We start from the raw sequence: 23,946 nt of genomic DNA, 5'->3' as shown, positions 1-23,946 counted from the left end.
TAATGCTTAGTGAAGGTATGGACAGAAGACCAGGTAGCAGCCTCAAGGATGGAACTGGTATCCAGCCCTTGAAAAAACACCAGAGGAAGCAACAGCTCTGGTAAAGTGAGCCTTTACTGAAGAAGAAAGATGTTTGCCATGAAAGGAATAACAAAACTAAATGGCTTTAGAAATCCAGGAAGAGATGGTTTACTTAGAGATGCGAAACCAAAAGACCTGGGATGAAAAGAAACAAACAGCTGCTCAGATTTGCAAATAACTTTAGATTCATCCAAATAATATCTGAGCTGTCTATGCAAGTCCAATGTGTGAAGAACCTTCTCACTGGCAGACTGTGGAGAAGGAAAAAAGGAAGTCAAATTAATAAACTCATTAAGGGACAACTCAGTGACCACATTGGGCATAACAAATGCCTTAGTATGAAGAGGCAAAACTAAGAAAGGAGGAACAGCCATGACACGCTGAAGTTCAGAAATCATCTTTTCTGAAGTAAGAGCTAAAAGAAGAACATTACTCTAAGTACAATGCTGCAAGGAAGCTGAAGAAGCAGGTTCAAAAGGAGCCTGAGTCAAATTTTCACGTATAAGTTTGCTGTCCCAGGATGGTGGAACAGGCTTCCTGGAAGGTCTAATATGAAGGATGCCTTTAAGAAACTGACCTCAAATCTGGAAGCCAGAGGAGGATTCAAGGGCAAACAAGCAGAGATTGCTGATGAGTGAGCTTTAACAGAAGACTATGCCAACACAGCATAGAGCAGATCACACAAATAAGAGAGAACCAGAGGAACCTCCTCAGAGAGAGGTTCCTGATGGCTAGAAAGGCAACAAAGAGAAAATCTCTTACATTTGGACAAATATGATTTCCTGGTAGTGGACTTCTGCCCTATGGAACTATCCAGAACATGTCCTCAGAAAAAGCTGCTGAAAAACAATCAAATCTATATCACCCACAGTGTCACTTGAAGAGTGAACTGGTGAGGATGGATCAAAGATCCCGTTGTCTTGTGTGAGAAGATCCACCCAGTGAGGTAACTTGTGGCAACTGCCCCTATCCAAGTGAGAAAGAATGGAGAATCAGTGCTGTCTGGGTCAAAAGGGAGTTACCAACAAGATTTTGGGAGAGTCCTGCCTGATCTTGTACAAGACTCTCAAAATCAGGGAAATGGGAGGGAAAGCATGCAGAAAATTCCTCTTCCAAGGAAAAGACAGGACATACACTTTCCAAGCCAGAGGACTTGATACTCTGAACAGAAAACAGTTAGTTCTCTGTTCAGAGGGAAGGCAAAAAGACCTACCTAAGGAGTACCCCATTGATCGACAATGTCCAGGAACACATCTCTGTGAAGCATCCATTCATTAGCTTGTGTGCTGGAAGTGCTCAAAGAGTCTGCCACTAGGTTGTGCTCTGTGGGAATGTAGACAAGATGAAGAAACAATAGATACTTGACAGCTTGATCCTAGACCTGAATAACTAGTCTACAAAGAAAGTAGGACCTTGTACCCCCTTGTTTGTTGACATATTACAGCACTGTGGTATTGTCTGTGAAAACTTTGAGGGGCCTGGGGATGAAAGAGGGTATTAAAAGCCTCAAAAGCTAGAAGTAGAACCCTCATCGTTGATAATAATAATGTGGTCTGACATCTGATGAATAGGCCAGAGACCCTGAAACTTGAGAGAGCCAAAGAAAGCTCCCAGTTTCCTGTATGAGTCATCTGAAAAGAGCTCTTGAGTTGGGACTGGAGACTGCAAATGAAGCCCCAGGATGAGAGAAAGTTGTGGAATACACTACTGAAGCTTGACCTTAAAACAGGTAATGAAGGGGATTAAGATGTCTGAGGGTGACAATGTTGAAGTCACACTAACCTAAGGTATCACTGAAGGTGTCAGAGGAAGAAGAGAATGGATAAAAGCAATCAGTGAGAGGGCCTTGGGGGCAGCAAGGAATGCAAGCATGAGGGTGGTCTGGATGTTGCACCTAAGGAAAACATAATACTGAGAAGGAGTCAAGACTGATTTTTGAAAGGATATGGTGAACACTGGAATCTGCAGCAGGGAAATAGTAAACTGGAGTTCTAGAAGCAGAGCTTCAGGCAAGGCCTGAATGAGCAAATGTCCAGATAAAGAAATATCCGAACACCTGTCATCATTTGAAAAGCAATGATAGGAACAATGCAGTTGGTAAATACCACTGAGGCAGTAGAGAGGCCAATGGGTAAAGCAGAGAAATAAAAGTACATCTGAAAGGATGAGAAAGATGTTGAGCTGAGAAAGGTCTGTAATTGGTCTCCAGGTGCCCTCCTTCTGGGGAACCAGAAACATTCTGTAATAAAATCCCCTACCATCCTTCCTGCACAGGGGGCAAAGTCTGAATGCTGCCCTGGGTCAAAAGAGAATGAAACACCTCTGAGAAGTGAGAACGTCATTCACAAGGAGGTTGAGGAATGCCCAGAAGGAAGGAAGAGATTTCCAAACCCTGAATAATGGTCAGAACCCAAGAGTCTGTTGTGATCCTCAGCCAATTTGGTAGGGACAGGGAAAGGTGAAGGGACAAGGGTGTTTGGCCAAGGGAAAAGGAAAGCAAATCATTAATGGAACCCCACGTGTCCTAAAAAGGGAGTTTCTGAGAAATACAGGTATATGTAGATTTAGCAGGAAGTGCACATCTAGAGCCCTTTTTCACACTTGGGTGGAGGGTTAGACTGTCAGCAAATAAAAGCAGATTTGGAAGAGTAATTCTTCTGAAATTTGGGAATTGGAGAAACAAAAATACAACTCCTGCATGGTTTTGCCCTTATCATGGAGAGATTTAGTAAGATCATCAGCAACAGCGGTACCAAAAAGATTTTTATTATCCAAAAGAGCATCAAATAATTTGGCCTATATGTCATCAGGTAGATGAAGCCAAGAGTAATGCCTCATAAAAAAACCCAATGCAACAGCCCTAGAAGAAGCACCAGCTGCACCATAACTGCACTTAATAGAGTAGCGGGCAAGTTGAGAGGTAGACCCCAGCAAGGAAAGGGCCAAAACCTTCCCCTCAGAATTAGGAAGGTCAGAAATCACTTGAGAAAGGAGGACTAAAACATACCTCGTCATATCAGTCTAATAATTAATAGCCCTAAAAGATACAGTGGCAGGAGTACAGACCTTTTTGCCCAGCCTCCCAATGGCCTTATATGACTACCCTTATCTGAAGAAAGCACCTTGGTAGAGTTCAACAGCTTGGAGGGTTTGTCAGAGGAGACGGACTTCACAGAAAGATCATCAGCAGAGCATTTATACAGAAATTTACAATCATCAGGCACCTTGTAAAATCTGTCAGGTTTCTTAGGAGCTGAGAGCTGAGAATCAAGGGTCACAGAAGCTGCTGGAAAGGTATCCAGGAGAGCAGCCAGAACTGGCAACTCTATCTGGAGGAGCTCATAATATCTCTTCTGGATATCATAAACCCTAGAACAGTCCCACTTAAATATCACCATCATATAGGAAAGTGTTCCCAAAGGAGAACTCCTCTATCTGGACTAACAGAATCCCTCTCCTTTGAACCACAGTCCAAAGGGAAAGAAATCTGAGAGGAGTAGGCTAAAACTCTTCCGCAGAATCCTGATCCTCATTATAGGAATCCTACTGTCTTAAGAGGAGTGGAAGACCTGGCAGGGGCAGGCACACAGACCACTTGAGGAAGCATTAATACCATTATGGCATTAAGCAACCTCTGAGCAAAATCCTGCCATTCATGTTAGGGATCCTTAACTGCAGAGAAAATATGCTTGGTTTTCTGTTTCTTTTTCTGTGGGACATCTTCACTAAAATCCCTGGGAGGGTTGGACCTTTGTCATCACTCAGTAAGCATTGTAGGGATCACCTCCCTCATTAAGATCTGAGGAATCCTCCATGGTCCCTTGTAAATAATCAGCTGAGGTTCCCCTCAATGTTAGGAGCAGCCACTTGTAAAGCTTCTAAGGACGTGTTAAGTATGTGTGAAAAGTCAAATCCAAGCCAGGCTCTGACAGGGTCATGGCAGAGGAATCAGAAGTAATAATCACATGATCCTCCAGGCTTTCACTAGCTTTGAGAGAGACATCTGGTGAAGGCTAGACAGCAGACCTGAGTTTTCTGGCCTTTTTCCTGGCCAATGGCTGACCCTCAGGATATGAAGATTCTGCCTTAGCACCCTGAACCAACAGCTTAAAATGTTGCCTTTCAAGGTAAATAGACAAGGAGAAAAGGTGACTACATAGGGTCTCAGGAACAAACACTTGGCAGACAGACACTGAGTATGGTCACGGGAAGCACCCAGACAGAAGAGAGACTAGTCATGACAATCTTTATAGGGAATCTGCCTACCACACTAGCATTTTCCCTTTCTGGATGACATAAAATCCAACACTAAAAATACAAGAGAAAGACAAGGAAGAACCCAATGGGCTACTTATCTGAAAAATGGCTCTGTAACCAGCACAGAAGAAAGGCATTCAGACCAACATTCTTTGGTATACTGGCCAGACTTTGGTATACCCTTGGCAGGAGATCCCTTACATTAGGTATACCGCAACAGTAATATGGAAGAACATCTAACCTTCCTAATATTTTAAAGTTAGCAATTCCTTGAAGCCAGCTTCGAAATCCTCATTTCAGTCCCAACAGTATTTTCAGTATAAAAGTGGGCATAACTCCTCATCCCATGTTTATAACTTAGTTCTATGAACACCAAACTCAAGTATCAATCAATCATCTTATAACTGCAGTATCTTTGACCCTAGCTTGTTATGTTTTCTTAAATAATTTGAGGAAAAAAGGTTGTCAGGTCTCATATGTCAAGGCTTTTCACACAGACCTGTAGCTATCACTTAGTGTATGATAAAATAATGCAAGAAAAACTGCTAATTCATAACAGTCTAAATGAAGGACTCCATGAAAAGTCGCTTATATGGATTGAAAACTGATACTGTCCTGTAAAATTCAGCATAGACGATGAGCTACTGGAGTTAATGTGTCTAAAGCATTTGAGACAGCAAACCACGATCTATTATTACACAAACTGTAAAAATGAACTTTGGGAAAACACAATTACATGATTCAAAAGACAACTTCACAAAGAGCCTTCCAAGTGTATTATAATTATACAGTATTTAATAAAGAAACCTTTAACACTGGTGCCCAGAAGGAGGACCCCTTCACTTTTTGTCATTCATCCATAACCTGATGTCATATGATACACTGATGATATCTTGCTCATTGAAAGATACAAAACCCACAATGTGATTCAACATCAACTCCAAAAAAAGCTTTAATGCCTTGTCACAGTGGGGTACTGATCAAGCTCAATAAAAGAAATGTTATGCTACTGTCAAACCTCAAAAACTGTCAAGCTCATCACCAGTAGTACTTAACAATAGCACAGACAGCTTGATTCCTAATGTATCTAAATGCAAACACCTAGGGTTTAAACTTGATTCTAAACTCATCTTATAACTACATAACTGACAGTATTATTAGTGACGTGCTTAAACAGCTCAAACTTTGCTGTAAGATATCAAACATTCTTTTAGCACTTGTGAGGACAGGAATTGCTAGAAACGTTCTTCCTAAACTAGAATACTACATCCACTGATAACGCAACAATGCTTATACACTACTGAAATATCACAAAACTGCCAAAAAGAGCTGCATTTTAGTTGTACAAGTGGCTGCATGTTCACATCAGTGCAACCATCTAAATAAGTTGAGCCGGCTTTGTGTTACCAGCAAAACTACCGTCCACTAACCAGCTTACTGCTGAAAATAACAAAATTAGGTTACTGCCACCAGCGATTGTATCTTTAAAGTAGAAGTTTATTCTCCAAGATCCAGTCAGGAAAAAAGTTTTCTTTTATCCATCCACAATTCAAAACCACCATAGCCATTTCTAGACTTGGCCAAGCAACTTGGAATAGATACTCTAAGGAAATACTGCAAACCTTGACAAAATTTTAATCTAATTTAAGGAAGCTCCTACTTAAAAAAAAAAAAAAAAAATAGACAATGGTTAACTATCCTAAGTCATTTAACAGTTCAGTGTCTAAGTATTACCTAACTCATACATTGTAAATATTCTATATATAAATTGTTTGCTAGATAGAAGTTATCCAGATTTACTCTCTTCTCCACAATGATCTAAGGTAATAATTTTATGAGTCTCACCAATATATCAAGAGTATTATGATATCGATGTACACTTGACCTTATTATGTTGTCTGCTGCAGTCTTTCTGTTCATTATTTTCTGCATTACTATATGCAATGTACTGACAATGTAGAATTATATTGAAATAGTGTTTGCAGGCATTGTACATCTTGTATGAATTGTTGTTATGGCCTGGCTGTTTCTGAAGAGTGTCAGTAAACCAACCTAACAGCTTAATAAGTAGAAAAATAAACAAAAAATGGGACAAATAGTCTGTAGGGTAGATGGATGAATACTTCACTATGACCTAGAAGACTCAAGTTCAACTCCTGGGTCAGGTGCTGAAACAGCTCATCAGGGGAGGGTGGGAGTAAGTGTCTCATGCTGACCCATCTATCTAGGAGAAAAAAAAGGTGCCCTTGTCAAGCCACATTGCTCCTGTGCAAGCAGGACAACAGGACAATGCAACCAAGCAACAGTCTGTAGAACCTGAGGATATGAACTTCACATGCCACAAAAGTGATGGTAGCCTTCACAGGCAGCAAAGCATGCCAGGGCAGAGCATAGAATTCTCTCACAGTAACACAAATGCTTATGTCAACCAGTGGGAAGTGATGATGGCTTTTAGGGAAGAAGAGAGAAACAGGATAAAAATAGACAACTGAGAATTTTTTAAGTAGAAAGAGAAGGTTTACCTTATACAATCTGACTTACTAGTTTTACAAAATGACCAACAACATATCTTTAAACTAAGTAACTCTGTGAGGTAACCATCCTGATGAAGTTCCTTTTGCACAAAATAAATCCAACCCATGAAGAGGCTAAGACAAATGCAGATGGATACCATAAGCACTTTCCTAGACATCGAAAGGCACTGTGAATATATGCAGCACATTGAGAGACTGAGCCTGAAATGAGCATATTTTGACTTAATCCACATACCCAATTCAGAAACTCTAACATATAAAATAATGTTAAACTGTGTAAGGTTTTAAGTTGTCAACTGTTACTTTGTTGAGGACTGTAATAGCAAGGGGGAAAACCATGGCTATCAAATGCTTTTCTCTCTAACTGCCAACATTCTGGCTTTTGGCATATTACCTATTTTTCCTGGAACCTCTTTCCCATGAAAGCAAAAACAGACAGATACTTTGATACAGCTGAGCTGATGTACACCATCATGACAGCGATCAGAAGTAATATTGATGGACACAGGAAGAACAATGGATGCCACTACTGTAATGACTGGTCGAGTTCTGTAAAGAAAGACAAACACAATTACATCTAATACAGTCTATATTGCATCATTTTATAAAGTACAAAATATATTCATGTATATTTAGCATAGAGTACAAATTTTAATACTACTATCATTGCTGCATAAACTACAGAAATGTACAGGGTAATGGCCAGTAGTGAATGTCAGTGTCTTGGCCCTATGTTATTTAACACTTGAACATTCCTCAGGCAACAGACAGATGCAGTATTTCAATGCAGTTTTTAGAGAATGCTCATTTATATAACAAAGTGCTCTACTTTCTACTTTTTAAAGCTCAAGAAAAAAGCAGAGACATAATACCAACAAATCCTTTGGGTGGGGGAGCCAGCTCCTTGCTGTATATGGACAATGACATGTCTGTACCCTCACCAAGAATGATGCCACAATATGAAGACAAGATGATCAATTTCAACAATTGGCTTAAGTATTGGTGTCATTCAAAGGGGATCCAATGCCTGTCAGCCTGGGATGACATGCTCGAAAAGCCACAATGCTTCGCTAGGGATGGCTTGCACCTGTCACCCCTGGGCTTTCAGATATTGGCAAAAGCTCTTGCTACCCCCATAGTGCCTTTTTTAGGCAAGGCTCAAAAGACAAACCCACCTCCAGAGGTATCACAAGGGATAAGAAACTAAGAGTAATGCTACTCAACGCCAGAAGTCTAAACCTCAAGATGCACGCACTCAAAACTCTCCTTAGCATGGAGAACATCGATATCTGTGCAGTAACAGAAACCTGGTTCAAGGCTCCCAACAGCACCCCAGCACTACCAGGTTATACCTCATACCATGCTTTTCGGCCCCAAAACTTGGACCGAACCACAAAAGGAGGGGAGTATCAATATTCGTCAAAGATACCCACACCATCGGATATTGGCAAAGGCTCTTGCTACCCCCATAGTGCCTTTTTTAGGCAAGGCTCAAAAGACAAACCCACCTCCATAGGTATCACAAGGGATAAGAAACTAAGAGTAATGCTACTCAACGCTAGAAGTCTAAACCTCAAGATGCATGCACTCGAAACTCTCCTTAGCATGGAGAACATCGATATCTGTGCAGTAACAGAAACCTGGTTCAGGGGTCCCGAGAGCACCCCAGCACTACCAGGTTATACCTCATACCATGCTTTTCGGCCCCAAAACTTGGACCAAACCACAAAAGGAGGGGGAGTATCGATATTCATCAAAGATAACCACACCTCCAGGTTGGTGGCAAAGCACGAAGCATCAGAGACTATCCATGTGCAACTAACAGTGGGTAAAACTGCCTTCCAGTTTATAGCCTGCTACAGACCACCCTCCCAAACCCAGGAACCTCATTCGGCCTTCCTGAGAACACTGGAAAATATGAAGGTCTCTCCGAACACCATTATATTGGGCGACTTCAACTACCCAAACATAGATTGGGAGCATTACTCTAGCTCCAACACCGTTGCCCAAAGGTTCCTAGAATTCATAAACTCAAATGCTATGGAACAACTTGTTACCACTCCCACAAGAGGGGAAAACATACTGGACCTGATCATCACCAACATGGGGACTCTATGCTCCAGACCAGAAGTGTATCCCTCACTGGTAAGATCAGACCATAAACTGATCTCACTGGATATTCACATCCCGACCCCACCCCCTGCCCAGAAAACCACAGTGAAAATCTTCTCTAAAGCAAATTTCACACTCCTGAAAACCGAGGTGGAATCCTTCAAAGCCCCCGGGCCTGTGGAAAATACGGCCCAGACCGCAGAATCCTTTATAAATGCATTCTATGAACACCTTCAGGACTGCATGGATCATGCAATCCCAAATAAAACCAAGACCCAATCCTCCAAAGGCAGACGACCTGTCTGGTGGACCCGAGCCATAAACAAACTATACAATAGAAGGAGGAAGCTACTACATGATAGAGCAAAATCCCAAAAAGGGAAGGCATCTCTGATCAGTATTAGCAAAAACTAAGGGCACTCATAAAATCGTCAAAGGCCAGCTTCGAGAGAAAAATTGCACAGGACACTAAGGATAATCACAAGGCTTTCTTTAGTTATGTTAGGAACCTGGGTGGGAATTCCCAGATATGCTCAGAATTAGTCCAAAATGACAAAAAATACACTGATCCCACAGACATTGCCAACATCCTAGCTGACAGGTTCAGCGCAAACTCCCCGTCCCACCAAAGGGCAAATATCTATCCCAGCAGAGTGCTGCCCCTGACATCTCAGATGCTCAGGTGAGAGCCGCCCTCTCCAAAGCAAAAACACAGCATCAATGGGACCAGACGGTGTCCCAGGCTGCGTCCTACATGAACTCCAAGAAGAGCTAAACCCAAACATAAAACTACTGTTCAATCTCAGCCTTACTACAGGATATGTACCCAAAGAGTGGCGTACAGCAACAGTGGTCCCTCTCCACAAAGGTGGTGCCTCAACGGACCCTGGAAACTATCGCCCCATAAGCCTGACTAGCTTGGTCTGCAAAGCTATGGAAAGGATCATCATGGACCTCATAAATAAAGATATTGGGGACCTACAGATACTGGATCCTACCCAGTTCGGCTTTGTTAAGGGCAGATCCTGCCTCTTAAACCTGGTTGACTTCTTTGAAACAGTCACCAAGGCCATTGACGAAGGGAAGGTGGTCCACAGAGCCTATCTGGACCTCGCAAAAGCCTTCGATACAATACCCCACTTGGGCATTATAGATAAGCTCACCAGCTTAAATATAAACCCCTATGTCACTAGATGGGTTGCAAACTGGCTCAAGGACAGAACCCACATGGTTAGAATTGCTGGAGCCATGTCAGACTCCAAACCAGTTACAAGTGGCATCCCACAAGGCTCAGTCCTGGGACCTCTCTTGTTTGGTATATATTTCTCGGAGGTACAGGCCAACACGGAAGGACTGTGGCTGACCAAGTTCGCAGATGACTGCAAACTGGGCGCCATAATCGACTCTCCAGCCGACACAAGCATCCTCCAAAAGGGCCTCGTAGAAACAGACAACTGGTGCCAGAGCCATGGCCTCAAGCTAAATGCCAAAAGTGTATAGTCATCCCTTTGGCAAAACAAAGTGCCCACAAATTACCACATAGGTGGTAATCCATTAAGTACAGAAGAAGTAATTAGGGACCTGGGGACCCAAGTTGATAGCAATCTCTCATTTGACAACCACGTGGCCAAAGTGGTTAGAAAAACATTTTATATAGCCCACCTAATCATGAAGGGATTCACATCTAGATTAGGGAGGTCATCGTGCCTCTTTACTCATCCCTCATCAGGCCCATAATTGAGTACAATGCCCCTTTTGGGATGTACCTTACCAAACACCTGCAGCAACTGGAAAGACCCCAAAAGTACCTCACCAAGAGGATCAAAGGGCTCAAACAGATGCCATATGCTGCCCGGTTAAAGAAACTCCAGCTCTACTCAGTGGCATACCGCCTGCTCAGAGGTGACCTGTGCCTGACGTATAAGGCCATGTCCAACCCGGAATTAAGGGACATGCTGCACCTCAAAAAATCCAAATCCCATCGAGCTACACGCTCGAGAGACTTGAACCTCAGCACTGAAACAAATAGGACATGCTGGAGGGACAGATTCATAACCCAGAGGCTCCCTTCACTCTGGAATAAAATCCCAGTCCAGGTTAGGCAGAGTCCCTCATTGACTCTTTTCAAGAGGAATCTTGATGAGTGGATGGGAGATCGTAGGTTTACCCCGGGTATCACTTCTGTGTCACTGTTAGACAGAGGCACAGTATACTAACCTCGAAAAAGGGCATAGCAAAATTAATTTAAAATGGGTGGCGAAAGCCAAACATACTCTGGCTAGGCTTATAAATGCCCTAGGGCAGATAGCCTAGTATGAACCTATGAACCTATGAACCTCCAGGTTGGTGGCACAGCACGAAGCATCAGAGACTATCCATGTGCAACTAACAGTGGATAAAACTGCCTTCCAGTTTATAGCCTGCTACAGACCACCCTCCCAAACCCAGGAACCCCACTCGGCCTTCCTGAGAACACTGGAAAATATGAAGGTCTCTCCAAACACCATTATATTGGGCGACTTCAACTACCCAAACATAGACTGGGAGCATTACTCTAGCTCCAACACCCTAGCCCAAAGGTTCCTAGAATTTATAAACTCAAATGCTATGGAACAACTTGTTACCACTCCCACAAGTGGAGAAAACATACTGGACCTGATCATCACCAACATGGGGACTCTATGCTCCAGACCAGAAGTGTATCCCTCACTGGTAAGATCAGACCATAAACTAATCTCACTGGATATTCACATCCCGACTCCACCCCCTGCCCTGAAAACCACAGTGAAAAACTTCTCTAAAGCAAATTTCACACTCCTCAAAACTGATGTGGAATCCTTCAAAGACCCCGGGCCTGTGGAAAATACGGCCCAGACCAAAGAATCCTTTATAAATGCATTCTATGAACACCTTCAGGAATGCATGGATCATGCAATCCCAAATAAAACCAAGACCCAATCCTCCAAAGGCAGACGTCCTGTCTGGTGGACCCCAGCCATAAACAAACTATACAATAGAAGGAGGAAGCTACTACGTGACAGAGCAAAATCCCAAAAAGGGAAGGCATCTCTGATCAGTATTAGCAAAAAACTATGGGCACTCATAAAATTGTCTAAGCCAGCTTCGAGAGAAAAATTGCACAGGACACTAAGGATAATCACAAGGCTTTCTTTAGTTATGTTAGGAACCTGGGTGGGAATTCCCAGATATGCTCAGAATTAGTCCAAAATGACAAAAAATACACCAAACCCACAGACATTGCCAACATCCTAGCTGACAGGTTCAGCGCAAACTCCCCCCTCCTCCCCACCAAAAGGGCAAATATCTATCCCAGCAGAGTGCTGCCCCCCTGACATCTCAGATGCTCAGGTAAGAGCTGCCCTCTCCAAAGCAAAAAACACAGCATCAATGGGACCAGACGGTGTCCTGGGTTGCGTCCTACATGAACTCCAAGAAGAGCTAAACCCAAACATAAAACTACTGTTCAATCTCAGCCTTACTACAGGACATGTACCCAAAGAGTGGCGTACAGCAACAGTGGTCCCTCTCCACAAATGTGGTGCCTTAACGGATCCTGGAAACTATCGCCCCATAAGCCTGACTAGCTTGGTCAGCAAAGCTATGAAAAGGATCATCATGGACCTCATAAATAAAGATATTGGGGACCTACAGACACTGGATCCTACCCAGTTCGGCTTTGTTAAGGGCAGATCCTGCCTCTTAAACCTGGTTGATTTCTTTGAAACAGTCACCAAGGCCATTGATGAGGGGAAGGTGGTCCACACAGCCTACCTGGACCCCGCAAAAGCCTTCGATACAATACCCCACTCGGGCATTATAGATAAGCTCACCAGCTTAAATATAAACCCCTATGTCACTAGATGGGTTGCAAAAGCCTTCAATACAATACCCCACTTGGGCATTATAGATAAGCTCACCAGCTTAAATATAAACCCCTATGTCACTAGATGGGTTGCAAACTGGCTCAAGGACAGAACCCACATGGTTAGAATTGCTGGAGCCATGTCAGACTCCAAACCAGTTACAAGTGGCTTCCCATAAGGCTCAGTCCTGGGACCTCTCTTGTTCGGTATATATTTCTCGGAGGTACAGGCCAACACGGAAGGACTGTGGCTGACCAAGTTCACAGATGACTGCAAACTAGGTGCCATAATTGACTCTCCAGCCGACACAAGCATCCGCCAAAAGGGCCTCATAAAAATAGACAACTGGTGCCAGAGCCATGGCCTCTAGCTAAACGCCAAAAAGTGTATAGTTATCCCCTTTGGCAAAAACAAAGTGCCCACAAATTACCACATAAGTGGTAATCCATTAAGTACAGAAGAAGTAATTAGGGACCTGGGGACCCAAGTTGATAGCAATCTCTCATTTGACAACCACGTGGCCAAAGTGGTTAGAAAAACATTTTATATAGCCCACCTAATCATGAAGGGATTCACATTTAGATCAGGGGAGGTCATCGTGCCTCTTTACTCATCCCTCAGCAGGCCCATAATTGAGTACAATGCCCCTTTTGGGATGTACCTTACCAGACACCTGCAGCAACTGGAAAGACCCCAAAAGTACCTCACCAAGACGATCAAAGGGCTCAAACAGATGCCATATGCTGCCCAGTTAAAGAAACTCCAGCTCTACTCAGTGGCATACGGCCTGCTCAGAGGTGATCTGTGCCTGACGTATAAAGCCATGTCCAACCCAGAATTAATGGACATACTGCACCTCAGAAAATCCAAATCCCATCAAGCTACGTGCTCGAGAGGCTTGAACCTCAGCACTGAAATAAATAGGACATGCTGGAGGGACAGATTCATAACCCAGAGGCTCCCTTCACTCTGGAATAAAATCCCAGTCCAGGTTAGGCAGAGTCCCTCATTGACTCTCTTCAAGAGGAATCTTGATGAGTGGATGGGAGATCGTAGACTTACCCCGGGTATCACTTCTGTGCCACTGTTAGACAGAGGCACAGTATACTAACCTCGAAAAAGGGCATAGCAAAATTAATTTAAAATGGGTGGCGAAAGCCAAACACACTCTGGCTAGGCTTATAAATGCCTTAGGGCAGATAGCCTAGTATGAATCTATGAACCTATGAAACCTGTAGCCCAAAGGGAAAGAAGAGACCAGTGGAGACAAGCTCTCCCAACATGAGGGATAAACTGATACAGGTCATGTGACAACAGTACTACTTGTGATGTATCCTTCAGACATGGTCTCTGTGTCAAACCATCCAAGGAGTGCAGCATTCTCCTCCAAAATATAAGCAGGCTAGAGGAATCCTGCAAGCATACAGTGTTCGGTATATCAAGGTACTGCATTAAACCTAACAATCAAAGGGGATGGGAGTGAGATGCATAAAAGAGAAGTTCAAATCAGCTGTTAATACATCTTACCAGTGTCCATTTCTTACCCACAACTAACTGGACATAAATCAGGTTAAAGAAAAGTACTCTACATCTAGAGATGACAGACTCCCCAGAATGGGTGATGTACAGTACTAATAAAGTGCAGTTGTGTACACTTACCATAAATGTAGATGTTCGAGTGTATTCACTGTTGCAGTCATTACATTTAGATAATCTGCTGGAAGGTTGCCCTCAGTCGGCCTGATTAACAAAGTCTTGGGTCCTGCATCGGTTGCTGTCCCTTCTTCCATAACGCCAGGTCGTCAGGGGTATAAAACATGCAGCTGATGCCATTACATCAATTTTTCTTGCCCTAGATGTCAGGTGCCCCGCAAATGGGGAGCAAATAAAATTAAAAACACAAAAATATACCTCCAACCAAAAGCAAATACAGCAAAAAGTCTTTTAAGCATGGTACAGGAAAGTAGAAGTATAGTAAGAGAAAAACAGGGGGCAAGAGGGAGGGTAACCAGGACTGCAACAGTAAATACATTCGAATACCTACGTTTATGGTAAGTGTACACAACTGTACTATGTTCTTCGTGTTTCGCTGTTGCAGTCATTACATTTGGGTAGATTCCCAAAGCTATGGTTGGGAGGATGGGTTTATACAGCATTAGGACCAGCTATAAGGCCCTGCAAGACAGCAGTGGCAAAGCCAGCTCTGAATTTAGAGAAAATTGGTAAATGATAATGCTTGGTGAAAGTATGTACGAAACTCCAGGTAGCAGCTTCTAGAATATCCCTGGTAGGAACACCTCTGAGAAAGGCTGCAGAAGTAGATGCAGCCCTGGTGGAATGAGATCTGATCCCCTGGGGGATAGGTTTTCCATGGTGCTTATAGCAGAAATTAATGCAATGGCTTATCCATTTAGAAATGGTTTGTTTTGAAATAGCCTTCCCCTCTGCCCCAGCAGCAAATGCCACTAGCAATTGTTCAGATTTTCTTCAAAATTTAGTTCTGTCCAAATAGAATCTAAGTTGTCTGCGCTCGTCCAAGGAATACAGAACCCATTCCCCTGTGTTCTGTGGATTGGGATAGAAGGTTGGCAAATGAATAGACTGGTTAAGAGCCACACTGAAAACCACCTTGGGCATGAAGGATGGATTGGTCCTCAGAGATACCCTGTCCGCATGAAAGATGATGAAAGATTCCACTGCTATAAGGGCCTGTAATTCAGATATCCTTCTAGCTAAAGTGATTGCTAATGGGAAGGCTGTTTTCCAAGAAAGAAATTTTAAGTCTGCAGTAGCAGCTGGCTTGAAAGGAGGTAAAGTGTGCTTTTCCAAAACAAAGTCAAGGTCCCAGGAAGGGGTAGGAGCTCTTCTGGGTGGTCTCAAGTTCTTTGCCCCTCTGAGATACTGCTTGAGCAGGGGATGAGAAAAGAGGGGTGGTTCTGTTATAGTGAGCTGAAATAGCTGAAGCCTGGATTAAAAGAGGAAAAAGACAGGCCCTTGTGAAGCATCTCAGTTAAGTATTGCAAAATCTGAAGTAAACTGGTTGCTGCTGTGCTCATCCCTAAAGATTGGTTCCAGGCACAGAATCTTTTCCATTTGTCAGCATAAGATTTTCTAGTACTAGGTCTTCTCGCCTCCAAAATGACATCCATCATAGGTTTGCTGAGAGATGTTAAGGGTGAATTTAAGGATTAGCCAAGCTGCAAGGTTCAATGTTGGGAGCTGAGGGTGCAGAATTTGGTTGTCCTGCTGAGACAGCAAGGAAGGTGTCTGTAGCAGGTGCATGGAGATATTTGTGACACACTGCGCAGGAGTGGGTACCAGTGTTGGCGTGGCCAGTCTGGAGCAATCAAAATCATTTTTGGTTTGTCCTGTTTGACTTTTAGCAGAACTTTAGAGAGCAGAGGCAGAGGGGGAAAGGCGTAGACTGATAGGTTTTTCCAGCTGAAGGACAGAGCATCCACTTCCAGGCTTTTTTGTGAGGAGTCCTTGTGCAAAATTTGTCCAACTGGTAGTTCTGGGGGGAGGCAAATAGATCTATGTCTGGGCTCCCCCATTTGCTTGTCAACATGCTGGAAATCCGTGGTTCCAGTTTCCACTCGTGTGGGTCCATGAGATTTCTGCTTAGTCCATCTGACAGTGTATTCAGTTTTCCTGGCAGGAATTGAGCTTGTAGTTGCACTTGGTACCTCAAGGCCATGTTCCACAATACCATGCTTAGTCTGCAGAGGGGATAGGAATGTGTACCTCCCTGCTTGTTTATGTACCACATACCACATAACCGTGGTGTTGTCCGTCTTTACCATTAATTGTCCTGGATGAATGTAGTCCTTGAACGCTGTCAGAGCATTCTGTACAGCTAACATTTCTTTTTGACTGATGTGTAGGTGCATTTGATTTTGGTTCCATTTGCCCTGAATGCACTTCCTTGCCAGGTGAGCCCCCCCATGCATAGTCTGATGCGTCTGTATTAAGGGTTTGGTCGGCAGGGGGTAGTGTGAATGGCAGTCCCTTGTTTTGTTGGCAGGCCTCTGCCCACCATAGGAACTCCAGGCGTAGGCAAGGTATGATAGGAATCATTGTTTCCAGGCTGTGACAAAGTTGACTCCATAGACTTTTTAAGTACCACTGAAGTTTCCTCATATGCATTCTTGCATATGGAATTAGAAGAATACAGGAGGCCATGAACCCCAAGACTTGCAGTATTTGTCTTGTAGATAGCAGGGTTTTTGGGGCCACTTGTTTAAAGTAAGTTACCAAATGAATTTGCTTTTCTGGCGTGAGGAAAGCCATCTTGAGCAGTTATATTCAAGCTTGCATCCAGGAATGTAATCGGTTGAGAGGGTACCAGTTGTTATTTCTTTTCATTTATGGTGTACCCTAGACAAGTTAGAACCCTTTTTTACAAACACCAGATGATTTAGAAGTATGGCCTAGTTTTCTGCCTGAATTAGACAATCGTTCAGGTATGGATATATTTGAATATTTCTTTGCCTGCAAAATCCAATTATTGGAGCCAGGCACTTTGTGAATACCCTGGGTGCAGTAGACAAGCCAAAGGGCAGTGCAGATAACTGATAATGCAAGTAGCCTGCTTTGAAGCGTAAGTATCTTCTGCAAGATTCCCTGATTGGGATATGCAGGTAAGCTTCTTTTAAATCTAGAGTTGCCAACCAGGCATCTTTGCCTAGCATAGGAAGTAACTGGTGAAGAGTCAGCATCTTGAATTTTGGAATGTCCAGAAAGGTGTTTAGAGTAGACAGGTCCAGAACTGGACACCATGATTTGTCTTTTCTGGGTAGCAGGAAAAGCCTGGAATAGAAACCTTGCCCCTTTTCCTCTTCTGGTACCGGTTGAATAGCACCCCAGCGCTATCAGGTTTTACCTCATATCATGCGTTCCGGCCCCAAAATCCGGACAATACCAAGAAAGGAGGGGGGGTATCCATATTCATCAAGGACACCCACACCTCAAGACTGGTGGCAACGCACGATGCATCGGAGACCATCCAGGTGCAATTAACCATAGGCAAGACTGCTCTGCAAATTGTAGCATGTTACAGGCCACCCTCACAAACTCAGGAACCTCACATGGCCTTCCTGAAAACACTAGAGGGGATAAATGTATCACCAAACACCATCATACTAGGTGACTTCAATTACCCTAATATAGACTGGGATCACTACTCAAGCCCAAACACCCTAGCCCAAAAGTTCCTGGAATTCATAAACTCAAATGCCATGGAACAACTAGTCACCATCCCCACAAGAGGAGATAACATACTTGATCTCATCATCACGAACATGGGAGCACAATGTTCAACACCGGAGGTGTACCCCTCACTGGTGAGATCAGACCACAAACTAATCTCGCTGGAGGTCCTCATCCAACCCCCACCTGAAATAAACAAGACCACAGTAAAGAACTTCTCAAAAACCGACTTCACACTTCTAAAGACTGGTGTGGTCTCCTTTAAGGCCCCGAGCCGTGGAAAACAGTACTCAAGCCGCTGAATTACTTACAAATGCCTTCTACCAGCACCTGCAGGACTGCATGGATAAGGCAATCCCAAGCAAAACAAAGACTCTTTGTACCAAAGGCAAGCGTCCAGTCTGGTGGACCCCAGCCATAAACAAACTCTACAACAAAAGGAGGAAGCTACTACAAGATAGAGCAAAATCCTTAAAAGGTAAGACACCCTTGATCACTATAAGTAAAAACTAAGAGCTCTCATAAAATCATCCAAAGCAAATTTCGAGAGAAAAATAGCTAAAGACTCAAAAGACAATCATAAGGCCTTCTTTAGCTATGTTAGAAACCTGGGAGGAAACTCCCAGATATGCTCAGAGCTAGTTCAAAATGATGTGAAGATTACTGATCCTACAGACATTGCCAACATACTGGCTGACAGGTTCAGTGCAAACTCGCCCCCCCAAAAGGAGAGATATCTACACCAAACGATTGTAGCCCCCAAACATCTCCAGCGCCCAAGTGAGAACTGCTCTCTCCAAAGCAAAAACACAGCATCCATGGGACCTGATGGTGTCCCCGGCTGTGTGCTCCATGAACTCAATGAGGAATTAAACCCACAGCTAGGACAGCTGTTTAATCATAGTCTTACCTCTGGATACGTACCCAGGGAGTGGCGCACTGCAACTGTGGTACCACTTCACAAAGGCGGTGCCTCCACCGACCCTGGAAATTACCAGCCCATTAGCTTGACAAGCCTTATCTGCAAAGCCATGGAGAGGATCATAATGGACCTCATAAATAAAGACATAGGGAATTTGCAGACTTTGGATCCAACCCAGTTTGGCTTTGTCAAAGGCAGATCATGCCTTTTAAACTTGGTTGACTTTTGAAACAGTCACCAAAGCCATTGATGAGGAAAGGCAGTCCATACAGCCTACCTCGATCTGGCTAAGGCCTTCGATACAATACCCCACTCGGGTATCATTGAAAAACTCATCAGCTTAAATGTCAACCTATACATCACAAGATGGGTTGCAAACTGGCTGAGTGACAGAACCCACAGGGTCAGAGTTGCTGGCGCCATGTCAGACTCAAAGCCTGTCACAAGTGGTGTCCCACAGGGCTCAGTCCTGGGCCCACTCTTGTTTGGCATCTACTTTTCCGAAGTACAAGCAAACACAGGAGGGTTATGGCTGACAAAGTTTGCAGATGACTGCAAACTGGGCACCATAGTAGAAAACACATCTGACACAGATATCCTTCAGAAGGGTCTCACAGAAACGGATAACTGGTGCCAGAGCCACGGCCTAAAGTTAAATGCCAAAAAATGCATAGTCATACCCTTCGGGGAAAAACAAGGTTACCCCTAGCTACCAAATAGGTGGCAATCCACTGAGCACAGAAGAAGTTATCAGGGACCTGGGGACCCAGGTTGATAGTAGTCTGTCATTCGACACCCATGTAGCTAAAGTAGTTAGGAAGACCTTCTACATTGCCCACCTTATCATGAAGGGATTCTCATCTAGATCAAGGGAGGTCATAGTCTCCCTTTACTCATCACTCATCAGACCAATGATTGAGTACAATGCCCCATTCGGAATGTATCTGACCCGACACTTGCAGCAGCTGGAGAGGCCACAAAGTTCCTCACCAAAAGGATAAAGGGTCTCAAAATCTGTCCTATGCTGCCCGACTGAAAGAACTCCAGCTCTATTCAGTCGCACCGCTTGCTCAGAGGTGACTTTTGCCTAACATACAAGGCCATGTCAAACCCAGATTTGATGAATATGCTTCACCTCAAAAATCTAGATCCATCAGAGCCACAAGGGCGGAGACTTAAACCTTGACACGGCTATTAATAGGACGTGCTGGAGGGATAGATTCATCACCCAAAGACTCCCTATGCTGTGGAACAAAATCCCGGTACATGTGAGGCAGAGCACCTCGCTGGCCTTGTTCAAGAGAAATCTTGACCAATGGATGGGAGATCGCAGATATACCCCAGGGATTACCTCAGTGTCACTGCTCGACAGAGGCACAGCAAAATAATGGGTATAGTTCCCCATACTAAAGGGGTGGCGTAAGCCACAAAACGATGGGCTAGGCTTGTAAATGCCCTCGGGCAGATAGCCTAGTATGAACCTATGAACCTATGAACCTATGCTTAAGAGGGAAAGTACTTGTTCTGAGCCTCTGCCCACTGATTTGGGGGCAGGTCTGGCCACCCATTTGGTGTTGGCAACGTGTGGAAATGAAATCTGTATCCCTGGGACACTGTATTTAAAACCCATTTGTCCTGGGTTATGAGTTCCCAGTTTTTTGCATGAAGAGCAATCTTTCCCCCCAAAGGGGTGGCTAAAAGATAAGTGCTTGGAAATTTTAAATGAATGTCACTGAGACTGTTTACCATAGGGGGGTAATCTTATTATTTCCAGAGTTGGAAGCGGAGGCCCCCCCATTGCTTAGTTCTGAGAGTCCCTTGGGACTGAAACCTGGTGCTTTTGGTGTGTCTGGGTTTGGCTTGAGTGGATCTGGAAGAAGCTGGAAAGGACCAATTCTTAGTAGGCCAGTGCCTACTAAATCTTGGAGGTTGCACTTGTAAGAAATCTTTTACAGTTTGCATAGATTTAGCTTTATCTTCCATCTTTTTAGAACTTCTTCAGCCTTATTGCCAAACAGGTGGTCCTGATTTAAAGGAGCATCCAACAATTTTGTTTTAACATGATCAGGGAGAGATTGCTTCTTAAGCCAAGCATGCCTTCTAAGCACAAACCCAGTCAGAGCAGCCCTGCAAGAGGCATCTAAACAATCAAAACCACATTATAAAGTATGTTTTCCAACTTGTTCAGCAGAATGCAATAAATCCTGTAAATCTTTATTTTTCACACAGTCAGAAATCAACATCATTTTCTGTTTAAGCAGTCCAATAATATGCTGTTGATATTTTAACATAAGAAATTGGCAGTTTAAAGCCCTGATTGCCAAGGTTGCAGAAGTATAAACCTTTTTACCCCATCTGTCCAGCGCCCTGGAGTCTCTATCAGAAGGGGTAGGATTTTTAGCAGTAGAAGCCTTAATGCCCTTGGTCCCCTGAGAAACGGTTTCTGGAGCCGCAATAGGATTTTTGAAAAGGAACTTGTGGGACTCAGGAACCCTGTAGTATCTGTCAGGTTTACTAGGAGCCAGAGGCAGGGAATCAGGGGCCATACTGGATTCCAAAAACACATCAACAATGTCTAGTACAGGAGGTATAGCCAAAGGCCTATGCTGAGGTAGAAGAAGGAAATCCCTAAGCCTCTTTTTAGATTCAGAAAATTCCTAACTTACCCAGTGGAAATGCTCCCTTAAGGTATGTAAAGTTTCCCCAAAAGAAAAGTCCTCAGGGGGGGGGGAAGCAGAGGGAATGAAATCCTCTGCATCAGAATCCTCATAAGTAGGTATGGACAAATCCAGGTCATTGGAAGAATTAGAAGAAACAGAGTCCTGATCAGAAGATTCATAGTCAAGTTTAGCCCTAGGCCTCTTAGAAGGGGGTGTGGGGGTTGACTACCCCTGATTACAGTAATAAGATCTTCAGCCATTTTGATAATTTGTTTTTTTAGGCATACAGGCCTGAACATGTGGCCTGGGCGTCGGTTTTTTTAGACTTAGATCAAGATTTAGGCCTTAGTATAGAAGGTGGAGTTGGTTTAGTATGCAAGTCTGTAGGCCTGAATAAACCCTCAGAAGCCAGTGCCTGCACAGCGGCTCAGAACCCATCCAAGGTAGGGACATCCGCGGGTTCCATAGGTGAAGCATCTCGTGGCATACCGGACTCCAAATGGGTCTCAGTAGAGGCCCGCGAGTCAGAAGTAGTGAGTATCAGGGGCTGCAAAAGCTCCTCACTGAGTACTGGTGAACTGCCGACTGGCTTAGGAGAAACGTCGTCGGCAGTTTTGGACCTCGACGGCCTGTCCCTGTCTTTTTCTTTGCGTTTTTTCAGAATTCCTGTAGTCAGATGGCTAACCAATGTCATTTCTGGATAATTAAACCGAGAACCGATATAGTTAGAGGCAGAAATGCACCAACGATGGACAGTGCGCTGATTAAATAAAGCACAAAGCCGACAGCAAGGTACGTCGTGGTCAGGGCCTAGGCAAGGAATACAATACAAATGAAAATCTTTATGAGGTATTTGCTTTCCACAAGTAATGCAATTATTAACTTTTACTGACATCGGTAAGGAGCAAGAAAAAGTTTCCCCAACGGGGTACTTAGCTTTAAGTTGAAGACTTCAGTTCTGAAACTCGAAAACGAAAATTTCAGGAGTCGGCCGACCAGCATTTGTGGACTGCTTCTGCTTTGGACACCACATGGCAAGAAAGACTGATGTAATGGCATCGGTTGCATATTTTATACCACTGACGACCTGACGTCATGGAAGAAGGGACAGCAACTGACGCAAGACCCAAGACTTTGTTAATCAGTCCGACTGAGGGCAACCTGCCAGCAAATTACCCAAATGTAATGACTGCTACAGTGAAACACGAAGAACATCTGGTTGAAGAAGGCAAGAAGAGCTAGTACGATAACAGAGAATGTTTTATATATTACTGCACTAAATTACATTTATATGATTGCAGGAAGCAATAATAAGCCTACTCAGTTTGCCCTTGAAATAAATTAAACATTCTACCTCCCCTACGTTCCCCTATTTTCCTAGCTTTCCCTCACATCATCTTCTTCATCCATCTCATCTCTTTTTGAATTCTTCTGTGGATTCCTTCTCCGCCACCCATTATACTTTAGTCTATTCAACCATTACACAAGTCTGTCTGTACTTCTGCAGATCAGTTTGCCCCTTCACAATCCCCTTCTCTCCTTCTCGTTAAGGGTAACACCTTGACATCCTCTAATATGATCTTTTGCACTTATACTAGGTCTTTACTGTCTCTTCTAGTATCAAATGAGGCGTGCTTTTGCCATTATCACTAGACATATCCTTCCTGGCATCACATGCATGCTTATGGTGGCTTTTCTCTGCATTCCCTCCAGCAGCCTGATATCCCACTCCCTTGATTGCCTTTGAAACATTTCAGCACAGAGAACTTCTGTGAAGTGATTTTTTGAAATATTTAGTTTAATAGAAAAATGTATATCTAAGGTCTGGCTAGAGCCCAGTATAGCAGGGACATTACCCCTTTGCATCTACAGCCTATCACACTGAAGATATATCAAAGCATTCTGTTTACTGCTGCCATAGCCCTCTCACTCTGCTGCTGCAAGTCCAGCACAAGTGTGGTCAACACTCTCAGATCCACTTCCAGCTCTGCTGTTTTCAGCTCCACTCCAACATGCTGACACTTGACAAGAATGCTAATGCAGCTTAAGGGCAGTATGTTGGATTTCTGTACAAGAAACCTTAGCTGCAGAATTTCAACCCACCTGGTCAGCCATTCCAAATCCTTCCTTATGGTAATCTTCACATCTTTCACTGCTACTTCTAACTCATTAACATCTCACACCAGCTTCATGGATTTAAGACTGCAGTGCAACATAAGGAGGGTGCTGCAATCATGAGCATGTCATCCTTTGGATGAGAGGTTAAACTGCGGTCCCATCTGCTTGAG

The 23,946-nt window shown here is 43.7% G+C and overlaps 1 protein-coding gene across 3 annotated transcripts in view; it reads right to left on the bottom strand.

Annotated features, from left to right (window-relative positions):
* Positions 1-23,946, bottom strand: part of ITGA9 (integrin subunit alpha 9) — a 5,160,704-nt gene that overhangs the window by 3,123,941 nt on the left and 2,012,817 nt on the right. For all 3 annotated transcript variants that reach the window (XM_044065011.1, XM_044065010.1, XM_044065009.1), the window contains exon 14: positions 7,267-7,421. In XM_044065011.1, coding sequence (XP_043920946.1) covers positions 7,267-7,421 — 155 coding nt within the window. The remainder of the gene's footprint in view (positions 1-7,266; positions 7,422-23,946) is intronic.

This window comes from Protopterus annectens, chromosome 3.part0 (assembly GCF_019279795.1).
Source record: "Protopterus annectens isolate FY-2018-M chromosome 3.part0, PAN1.0, whole genome shotgun sequence".
In the NCBI taxonomy this organism is placed as follows: Eukaryota; Metazoa; Chordata; order Ceratodontiformes; family Protopteridae; genus Protopterus; species Protopterus annectens.
The sequence above is the reverse complement of the archived record's forward strand: the minus strand, read 5'-3'. Positions and strand labels throughout refer to the sequence as shown.